This window comes from Equus quagga, chromosome 14, assembly GCF_021613505.1.
Source record: "Equus quagga isolate Etosha38 chromosome 14, UCLA_HA_Equagga_1.0, whole genome shotgun sequence".
Classification (NCBI taxonomy): Eukaryota; Metazoa; Chordata; class Mammalia; order Perissodactyla; family Equidae; genus Equus; species Equus quagga.
Window position 1 is genome coordinate 84,262,121 of NC_060280.1, and position 10,546 is coordinate 84,272,666.

A 10,546-nucleotide genomic window follows, 5' to 3' on the forward strand; every position below is an offset into this window, starting at 1 on the left:
CATCACAGACGACGAGTCAGTGAGAGTGTAGACGCGGCTGCTGTAACAAAAAGACCTCCAGCTCCCGCAGCTATAAAAATAGAAAGATTTATTGCTCTGGTGGCTCGGCTCCATGGTCCCTCGTGACAGGGCTCCCTTCCTCTTGTCACCCCCACCCTCCCCTAGGGTGTGGCCGGAGCTGGCTCTTGGTCACTGCAATGCTCCAGCTCATGTCGCAGGACAGGGAAGGAGCATACCGAGCCCCGGGGCTGGCACACGCCCCTTCTCCCCCGGGTCCATTGGCGAGACTCGGTCCACGGTTGCCCCGAGCTGCAGGGGACGCTGGGTGTGCGCCCCACTCCAGTTCTGTCACAGCAGCAGGACAGACGCAGGGAGGCAGCTGCCAGTCTGACTCACATATTTCCCTTGGCTCCCTCATCCATCCGTATATTCCCAGGAGGGCCAGGCCCTTCTCCATAGGGGGTCCTTCTATCTCGGCTCTTCCTGGCTGGGTGTCCTCAGGCAAGTGACTCAGCCTCTCTGAGCCTCAGTGTCTTCATCTGTCAAATGAGCATCCCTCTCACGGCCTGGGGTGGGTTCAGGCCAGAGCCTGGGGCCTGGATGGGGGCCCAGAAGGCCCAGCTCCTCGGGTGTGGGCAGGAAGTGCTTCTCATACCCAGAGTCCAGCGGGGTGGAGGCCCGAGGGGGCTCCCTAACGGGCAGCGGCTCCACCTCCTCCACTTCCAGGACCGGCAGGTCCCCAGGGGGCTGGGCCTGGGGCACCTCCTGGGAGAGGAGAAGGCTGAGAGTCTGCCCCTGGCCCCCTCTCACCCGCCCCACACTGTCCCGTCAGCCCCCAGGGGCCGCACAGGCCAGCCTCTGGCTCACCTCCAGGTGGGGCTGGCCGGAGCGGCTGTTGGCGGGATCGGGGACCTTCTCCCAGACCCAGCGGGGCAGCACCTTGTGCCGCAGGGGGAGGCACCTGGCAAGCAGGGAGGAGTCAGGGCAGGGAAGCCGGGCCCAGGATGCAGGGGCCAGAGACGACCCTCACCACCCCCACCCAGGGGGCTCAGCTGCTGCCCAGCCGCCCTCCCCCTGCGGCAGAGACCCGCACGCCTGACAGCCTCACCTTCCGGACATGGCGAGGCTCACGCCACAGGCGGTCAAGAGCAAGCCCCACAGGAGCAGGACACCTGGCAGGACTTTCCACTTCAGGGTGTTATCTTGGGGGAGGGGCAGAAGGACAGGTGGATGGGGGAAGGGCTCAGGTAAGGTTAGGGGCCGGGTTGATGAAGGGTAGGGGCTCAGGGGAGGGAAACCCGGGCGTGGGAGTGGGGCTTGTGAACAGAGCATGAGGGGTGACAGGTCGAGGCCGGGGGTGGGCAAAGGGTCAGAGCCGCACAGGCCGCACAATGCACAGCAGCGTGCAGTGCAGCCGAATCCAGACGCCCCCGAGGCGTCCCCAGTAACTGCCCCCAAGTCAAGGGCTGCTCATTCGCTGAAGCCCCTGATGCTTCCCGGCCCCTGCTAGGGCAGTCCCACCCTGGCCCCTACCTGGAAGGTGGAGCCGCAGGCTGGGACCCGGCGGGCCCTGTCCTGCGATGGTGGACGCCGTCACCCACAGCTCACAGGGACCCCAGGGAAGGCCGGGCAGGCTGATGTTCTGGATGCTGCCACTCACTGAAGGACACACCCAGAGAGGTTGGAGGGCCTTTGCACAAGCTTTCTCTCTGTCTGCATCGCTCACCCCCAGATATCCACACGGCTCCCCCGTTCGAGTCTTTGCCCACATTTCACCTCCTCAGTGAGGCCCTCCCGGACCTGCCGCATTTTAAAACCATACCTCCTTCACCACCCATCGGCCCGGCTTCACTCTCTACCTGGCACTTTAGCAGCATCTGCCACACTGCTTAGGGATTATTTACTTTGTCTATGCCTGCGTGTCCCCTATTAGAAAGCAGCTCCAAAAGGGTGTTCCCAGTGCCTGGATCAGTGCCTGGCACATAGAAAGCCCTCGAAAGTGACATCTACCTATATCTCTGTCTCTATCTACATGTATGACTAGATAAAAGAAGGAAGGAGCGTCACGTTCCCTCTGCACAGAACCCGCGAAGGGAGCGTCTCCCAGACAAGGGGAAGACATCGGCACTCCCAGAACTACTTTTGTTTCCATTTTTACAGAATTGCTCCTTTTTTTGTTTTTAAGCCAAAAAAAGAAGTAGCTTTTTGGTTTGTTACAAGAGCGTAGGAGACACGAACATGGGTCAAGACGTATTGCCATAGAAGGATGCCCAAGTTAAACCATTAGGTGAGAAAGATAAAGTCATAAAACATCACAGTCATAGGATTCAGGGGCCAAAACACAGCCTATAACATGGTCCTTTTAAAATAATAATAATAAATACACATGTATCTATTTAATAATGTCATATATGTATAATTTTTAACCTAATGATCTATGTATACTTTTGCAAGGTGCAATCATGGCAAAATAACTGTTAAAAAGTCTACCAAGGGCCGGCCCCATGGCCAAGGGTTTAAGTTCACGTGCTCCGCTTCCACGGCCCAGGGTTTCGCCAGTTCGGATCCTGGGCGCAGACATGGCACCACTCATCATCGGGCCATGCTGGGGCGGCATCCCACATGCCACAACTAGAAGGACCCACAACTAAGGATACGCAACTATGTACCGGGGGGCTTTGGGGAGAAAAAGGAAAAATAAAATCTTAAAAAATAATAATTTTTAAAAAAAGTCTATCAGAGACAAATGCTAAGTACTAATGTACTTAGAGATGAAATGACACCAAAGACTCTAGAAAAAAGAAGTGCGGGGGCTGAGGTGGAACGAGACCGGTAAAACATCAGAAACTGCGGGCGCTGGGTGGTGGGCACATGAGGGTTCGTTTTACTATTCGCCCTATGTTTGTGTGTGCTTGAAATCGTCTATAATAAAAAGTCAAAAACCTTCCCAAAACACAACTCCTATCCCTGTGTTAACACCTGCATGGAAAAATCTGGAAGCTATCAGCGAAACGATGAGACTGCTAGAATTCTTGATGACATACCCCCGAATGGATCAGCTTTTGTCACTTTTGTAATTAGAAAAAAAGGTAATAAAGATACTTTTAAAAAGGGAATTTGTGCTCCGAGTAAAAATTTAGCCCAAAAGTATGAAAAAGAAAGAAAAGTTGTACGTAATCCTGCAGCCCTGTTGACACCGTGGGGCATTTCTCCCTCCGTCTGGGCCTCTGCTCTGCTCAGCGCTGGGGTACTTCACAGAAATGGAGCCATCCTACAGAGTTTGGCGATCTTTTTATCTTTTTCACTTCATAAGATGTGACAGGCATCTTTCAATGTCCATAAATATAGATCAAGTCTTCCTTTTTAATGGCCAATGACAGACAGTCCATTCTATTGATGGCCACAAGGGTTATGGTCCGCTAGGGAACTGATGACGTCACGTGCGCTCCCAGGGACGGAGAGGGGACCCAAGGGGCCAGTCTGGGGACGAGGGGTGGGACAGACTGAGGGGTGGGTCTCGCGGGGGCTGGAGAGGGCGTTGGGCAGATGGCTCACCATTCATGCAGACGGAAGGCCTGGTCCCACTCTGTGCACACAAGGTGTAGTGGGAAAGACGGCCCCGAAGCTGGCGCCTGGGGACCTCTCCCCACGCCACAGCGGGGGTCCCCGGCGGGGCATCCTGGAGTCGCCAAAGCGCTGGTCCCGCCAGGGGTGCTGGGGAGGAAGCCAGGGGGTCAAGGTCTGCTGGGGTCCCAGGACCCTCCATCCCCCAGCCCCACCGCTTACCTAGCTCCTCTCCGAACACCCAGACGGAGGGGGCAGGGGCCAGGCCCCCGGGAGAGACAGCCGTCACCGTGATGCGGTAGGGGACCCCCGCTTCGAAGCGCCCTGGGCGGGGGAGGGGCAGAGAGCGGTTAGCGCGGCTCCCCTCCCCGCTCCCTCCCTGCTGGGGGGGGCGCTCTTCGGAAGGCGCGCGCGGAGACAGAGGCGAGCAGAAGCGCTTCTTCTGAGCAGTAACCGCAGAAAACACCAAGAGGGCTGAGGGTGCGTGAAAGGACACGTCCCCAGCTCGAGCCCGCTCCCTCCGCGGGGCCGCAGAGAGCACCCGCCTGCGAGCCGGCCCGCCGAGGGTCACGGCTGGGGGCTGCACCCGAGGGAGCGGAGCCGGTGCGCCCACCCACCCCCCCCAGCGGTCACGGCGGAGGGCTGCACCCGAGGGGCCTTAATCCCCGCACTTGCCTGCAGCCCAGGCAGGCAAACTGCTTCAGGGACCCGAGAAGGCCCTCAGACCAGGAAATGCGGTGCCAGAGGCTGGGAGGGGGTCAAACACGGGGCTGCGAGTGGGGCCCTGCCACCACCCAACACGGGGGGGGGGGGGGGGGGCGGGGGGACGAGGTCCAGAAGGCCTTCTCAAAGCCTCCTGCTGCCTAGCAGCCCTCCCCAGATGGGAACTTTCCAGAATTGGGGCTCCTCCTCCTTTCGTCCGTCCGTACGCGCTTACATAAGGGCCTCGGGACTCTCCTAAGTTTCTCAGTCAGCACCTTCCCGCGCTCTCCCGAGCCCTTCGCCCAGGACCGACTGCCCACCATCAACCCCAGACCTGGGCCTCCGACACCCACGGGGGACTCCGCTTGGATGAATGGGCACATGGGCCCCCGAAATTCGGCTCTGAGACTCCCCAGCCAGAACTCGTCTGCTGCTTCGCCCTCCTCGGTCCCCAACTGGTCCAGCCCCAGGGCCTACATCGCTTCTTGGAGGTCTCTCGGCTCCGGCCCTCCTCAGCCCGTCTGTCCCCCGACAGCAGCCAGAGGGCGCCGGTGAGCACCTGCCTCGCCACCCAGCCCCGCCTCCGCCCGCCCTTCCGGCACAGCCCTGCGGGCTCCCACCTCCCCCAGAGAAACAGCCCCGTCCTCGCTGTGGCCCCGACGACTTGCACAATCTGCTTGTTCCCTCCCTGCCCCACCCCTTCCCACCCTCCCCCTCACTCATTCTGCTCCAGTCACCCTGGCCTCCTCACTGTCCCTCTAAGGGCAAGGACGTTGCTGCCTCAGGGCCTTTGCACTGTCTGTTCTCACTTGCTTCCCTCAGACATCCTCACGGCTCTCTCTCACCTCCTTCAGGTCTTGGTTCAAATGCCACTCTCTCAGAGAGGCCTTTCCTAACCTTTCTTTCTAAAATCGCGATTCTCCCTCCTCCCCATTACTTTGCTTTAGTTTTCCCTGATTCCACTACTTGGATGTACTTGGATTTTTCTTGTCTGTTTCATTAGCTGCCTGTCCCACAAGAGGGTCAGCTCCACGCGGCCTGGGACGTTGCTGAGAGGAAGACTGGTGTGGTGGCTCTGGGCTGGGCTTCAGGAGCCTGACTAGGTGGTTCAAATCCTGGTTCTACCGCCTACTTGCTGTGTGGCCTTGGGCAAGTTGCTTAACCTCTCTGGGCCTTTTTCTTCATCTGTACATCAAGCATGATAATAACAGAAACCTACTTTATAAGGAATTTTGAATGGCTTAATGCTGATGCGATAGACACCAGCTGCCATTCCTGTGTACCGGTGTCTAGAACAGGGCCTGACACGCAGGGGTGGTCAGTGTCTACGTCCTGTGTGAATGAATGACCCTTTCAGCACAGCACTCTCTCCCGCCAGCCCCCATTGCCCGCTCCCCAGCAGCCGGGCCAGCCTCACCTGGCAATAGAGTGCTGAGGTTCCCAGGGGGAAGCCGGACCCAGGCGAGGTCCTGCAGGGGCGCCCCGTCTGAAGCCCAGTCCACCACATGCTCCCGCAGCTCCCCGGGGTCCTGTTGCCAAGTGACTAGCAGCCCTGTGCTCCCAGCGATGCCGACCGCCACGCCGTGGGGGGCAGAGCCCGGACCTAGAGGGTGGAGGAGGAGAAGTCTTGGTGGCCCATCGGGGGGTCCCCCCGCCACCAGGGCGCCGCGGAGGGGGGTCCCGGCCCCTTACCCAAGCAGGCCAGAGAGAGATTGGCCAGGGGCGGCCGGCTGGTGGCGTGGGCGCCGGCGACAGACAGCCCGACCCACTCTGCCCGGGCGGGGACGTCGTGGCTGCAGCAGGCGACCGGCTCCTGGCACGCGCCCGGGAAGCAGACCCTGTATTGCCGTGGCGGGCAGTGCCCCGGGGCCTGCGGGAGGAGAGGGGCGCGGGTGGCTCAGCGAGGGCGCCCCACGAACCAGACAGGGGGCTCTCTCGCTGCTGGTCCCACCCCTGCGGCTGAGGAAACTGAGTCTCAGAGGGGCCAGCGCAGGGGTGGGGGCCGGCCCGGGGGAGAAACCCAAGGCTCGAGATAAGTTATGTTTTAGTCAATCAAAATTAATGCCAAAAAAAAAAAAAAAAACCCCATGACAACAAAATTTCCAGATTCTAGGCAAAGCGGGGGTCTGAGGCCAAGGCCTCAGTGATTCCAGGTGTCCCTGGCACAGAAGACGGGACCCTCCCCGGGGCTTTGGGGACAGTCCTGGACTCCTGGTTGCCTCAGTGACTGGTACTTAATGGGCGAGAGCCAGTGGCACACAGTCTTCAGACCAGAAGTGTCCCAGGTCCCTGCCGCTTCTGAGTGGTGGCCCCACTGCCAAGCCATCCAGAGGAAAGACCTGTCTAATCATCTTAACCGATCTGAGAACCAAACTCCTTTCGATGTATAAATACAAAATCTTTTGGGGGCCTGGTTTTAATATTCACTGAGTTTTGAAATACTCTGAACACACAGGGACTTTCCAGGCAGTTTTTATCATCAATTCCCAGCACAGTCTGTGTTCTGAAATCAGAGGATTTCTGAGTGTCCCGCAGCACCTCCGCCCTGCAGCCCCTGGATGCGCCTCCACGCCCGGGCCGGCCTGATCTTGGCGAACGTCGTGTGTGCGGAGAGAGCACACGCTCTGCTGTCTCCAGCGGGAGCCCATTAGGGGTTTCTCACCACACATGCAGATCTTCTAGTCTTAACCTGCGATCCATGTGCTTGTGATGAAATCACTGACAGTGCTGTGAGAATCTCCCACAGGGACTGTGGATCCATCTACTCCTCCCTGTGGTTCTGTCCACTTTTGCTTTATGTGTTTCGAAGCCATGTTATCACATACGTACAGATTCAGTCCTCAGACATGGGGAACTGAATCTTTTGCCTTCATGTAGTAACCTTATTTCCCTTTTATTTTCTACTGAATGTTACGATTAGAACACTGCCTTTTTGGGGATACAGGAACACCTGCATCTGCACACATTCTAGAACATGTGTATGCATGGGTTATTTATCCACGTGTTTCATTTCAGCACAGGAAAGGGATGTGCTGTGAAAGGGAGGCGCTCAGGTCTCGATCTGCCGTCTGGCAGCCAGTGAATCTGAGCTGTGCCGCTCACCCGCCGGGCAGTTGGGGGCAACCTCTCTGTGGCTTGCTTTTCTCATCTGCAGAGTCAGTTGATAGAACTAATGTGTGGGCGAGGGCCTGGCGTGCGGGAAGAGCTCTGAGCCCTGTTGGTCTGTTCCTCTTGCTGGTGCCTGTGAGCCGGGGCCTGGCCACAGTGGATGCTCGACAGATCTGGACCCAGCGGAAGCGCTGCCCCTTCTCTGTCAGCTGGGGACCCCCTTTCGAGAGCAGCCCCCAGCACTCGGCACACTGCACTCTGTTTTACGGAGCCGGCCCTGTCCTGCTTCCAGACCTTTGCCCTTGCTGTCCCAGCTGCCAGGAACCCCTGCACCCATCTTCACGGCTCCGCTCAGATCTCCCAGAAGCGGTGGACTCTGCTGGAGGCTTGCTGGGCGTGGGCCCCTCAGAGCAGCCCTGCGTGGATGCCGTGGAGGGCAGCGGGGGAGCTCCGCCTTGCTCACACACAGCGGGTCCCCACAACTCACCTTCCACAGAAGCAGGCGTTCTTGTCCACCTCGTGGCCCACACAGCTTTCCCGATATCCACATGTCTTTCGGGGGCGGCAGGGATGACGAAAGGAGGGATAAATGAGGGGCGTGACTGGACAGCCTTCCAGGAGGGGATGAAGGGGGCGGGGCAAGCCGGGGGCCTCACCAGAGGGCAGGGTCTGGAAGGGCAGAACAGGGCTCCACTCGCCCCACAGATCCTCTTCTCTCTCCATTCGGCAGCGACCAGACACCTCGTAGCCGGTGGCCAGCGCCAGGTCCTGGATCTCAACAGGGGCCAGGGGGATGGACCTCACTTCTGGTTCCAGCTGGGGGAGAGCAGGAGGGAGCGAGGAGGCCAAGGACTGAGTTGAACATACTCGACATCACCCCTCGGCCCGGTGACCAACTGCCCCCTTTGCCAAGGGCTGTGGGCTCCCAGAACACGGGGCTTTGGGTTTCAAAATTGGGACAATCCCAGGCAAAAGGAGACAAGTTGGTCACCCTACGTGCCAGGAATAGCAGTAAGTGGTAACTTCTGTTATTAGCCCCATTTTACAGATGAGGCCCAGAGAGGGGCAGTGACTTGCCCAAGGTCACAGAGCTGGAGCTGAGATTCGTACCCGGCAGTCAGATTCCAAGTCTGCATAGACAGAGTGACAACTCTGCTCTATATTGTGGTATTTTTACATCAAAAGCTGTGGCTGAGACACTTGATCATCCCCAATACCCATTCTCTCTCTTTCTTCCTTTGGAAATAGAACCCCTGAGCATCAATTGGGAACATGGCTGTCAAGAATAAAGACTACATTTCCCAGCTTCCCTTGGCGTCAGGTGAGACCATGTGACTATGTCCTGGCCAATGAGATATGAGAGGAAATGAAATATGCAACTTCTAGGTTGTGCTGTTAGACAGCAAGGGCGGGTTCCCCGACTCCTTCTGGGGTTCCATTGTTCTGGAATTGCCTTCTCCTTTCTTGCTGTGTGAACTTGGGAAAGTTGCTTAACTTCTCTGAGGCACAGCTTCCCCAGCATCCTAAAAGCGTCTACTACGCAGGGAGGCTGGGGCCGCTCGTCAAGGTGGTCCCCGCAGCCCCCTTAGCTTGGGACCTGGCGCACGGCAGGCGCTCAGAAATGCCAGGGGCTTTTATTCATCCCTGATCCTCATCTGTAAAACGGGTAGGTTATAAAATGTACCTACCAGAAAGAATTCTTGTAAGGATTCAACAGACCCGTGTCTGCAAGGGACCTGGAACGGTGTCTGGCACACAACAGACACCCTCTAAGTGTCTGCTGGTATTATTATTTTAAGGTTAACATAGCTATTTGAGGACTTTCACTCATTCATAAGATGTTAGGGGAAATGTATTGAGTTTCTTGAAAATTCTAAGTGGAATTAGGATCGGGACTGCCTGGAGTTTGTGTATTTGGGGGGAGGGGAGCTGAATAAGATGGACATATAGGTCTTTTGTGTGAGAGGCAGACAGACTCCGGGCCGTGAGCGTGTTCTGGGCGGGTCTCTGATTTGGGGGCGGAGGTCCCTGGCTCTCCCTGGGAGACGTGGGGAGGGAAGGGCCCCTGACACTCACCAGGGTCCAGGCCATCTCCTGGCACCTTCGGTAGTGGAACTGGCAGACCAGAGCCTTATGGGGCGGCCACGCAGGCGGGGTCCACTGGACAGTGGCCTCCAGGGGGTCATCCTCTGAAAAGTCCACGTCAGGGAAGAGCCGGGGGGCGTCCGGCTTCACTATGGAAGGGGGGCCAGGGTGGGGTGAGCCAGGGCCTCCAGGACCACCCACCCAACACCCAGCGCATCCCCCACCCCGCCTGTTACTTCGGGTTTCCAGGTTCACAAAGACTGGGGGCCAGAGAGGCCGGCCTGCCTGGATCCCCCAGACGAGGAGTTCATCAGACATGGTGAGCTCTTCCCGCAAAATGATCACCCAGCTCTGCCCTGCTGACACGGCCACAGTCCAGTTTCTTTTGGAATGGCTGTGAAGAGAGATGTGGGGATGGGGGAGGTATATTTGGCTGGGCCCAGAGCTGTAATGGTAACAAATGCTCTGCCTGGGTTCAAATCTGAGTGCTGCTGCTTCAGAGCTGTGTGATTTTAAGCAAGTGACTTAACTTCTCTGTGCCTCAGTTTCCTCATCTACAAAAGGAGGGCAATAAAAGGACCTGCTGAAAGGGCTACAGAGCGGAGGGGAACCGATGACACATGAGCAGACATGTTTAGAACAGTGTCAGGTGTGCACTGCATGTTACATGAACGCTGGTTGTTGTGTTCACTGAGCAGCTACTACATACATGCACATCTGCATGTGGGCAAGCATTCAGTCAGCAAATCTATATCACGCCAGGCCCTGCTGTAGAAGCTGGGAATAGGACTATGACCAAAGCAGGCAGGGACCCATCCTCTGGAGCTTGCGTTCCAGTGCAGGAGGCAGATGCGAAACCCAACACTATATCACTGATGGTGGTATGAGTGAGGCAGAGAACAATCAAGCAAGGAAAGAGGATGCAGTGTGAGGATGGGGTGAGGATGGGGTGTGAGGATGTGATGTGAGGATGAGGTGAGGATGGGGTGTGAGGATGTGATGTGAGGATGAGGTGAGGATGGGGTGTGAGGATGCGGTGTGAGGATAGGGTGTGAATATGGTGTGAGGATGGGGTGTGAGGATGGGG

General features: G+C 57.6%; 1 protein-coding gene across 3 annotated transcripts in view; it reads right to left on the reverse strand.

Annotated features, from left to right (window-relative positions):
- Positions 1-71: 71 nt before the first annotated feature.
- Positions 72-10,546, reverse strand: part of IL27RA (interleukin 27 receptor subunit alpha) — a 13,697-nt gene continuing 3,222 nt past the window's right edge. Inside the window, exons 3-14 of one of the 3 annotated variants that reach the window (XM_046638099.1) lie at positions 9,696-9,853; positions 9,451-9,608; positions 8,031-8,190; positions 7,862-7,926; positions 5,959-6,136; positions 5,684-5,869; positions 3,787-3,888; positions 3,556-3,714; positions 1,534-1,659; positions 1,109-1,202; positions 868-961; positions 72-765 (exon numbers count right to left, since the gene is read on the reverse strand). In XM_046638099.1, the coding sequence (XP_046494055.1) occupies positions 511-765; positions 868-961; positions 1,109-1,202; positions 1,534-1,659; positions 3,556-3,714; positions 3,787-3,888; positions 5,684-5,869; positions 5,959-6,136; positions 7,862-7,926; positions 8,031-8,190; positions 9,451-9,608; positions 9,696-9,853 (1,735 nt within the window). In that variant the 3' untranslated portion in view covers positions 72-510. Of the gene's footprint in view, positions 766-867; positions 962-1,108; positions 1,203-1,533; positions 1,660-3,555; positions 3,715-3,786; positions 3,889-5,683; positions 5,870-5,958; positions 6,137-7,861; positions 7,927-8,030; positions 8,191-9,450; positions 9,854-10,546 lie in introns of all 3 variants that reach the window. The other 2 variants (XM_046638098.1, XM_046638100.1) reach the window with 2 other exon arrangements.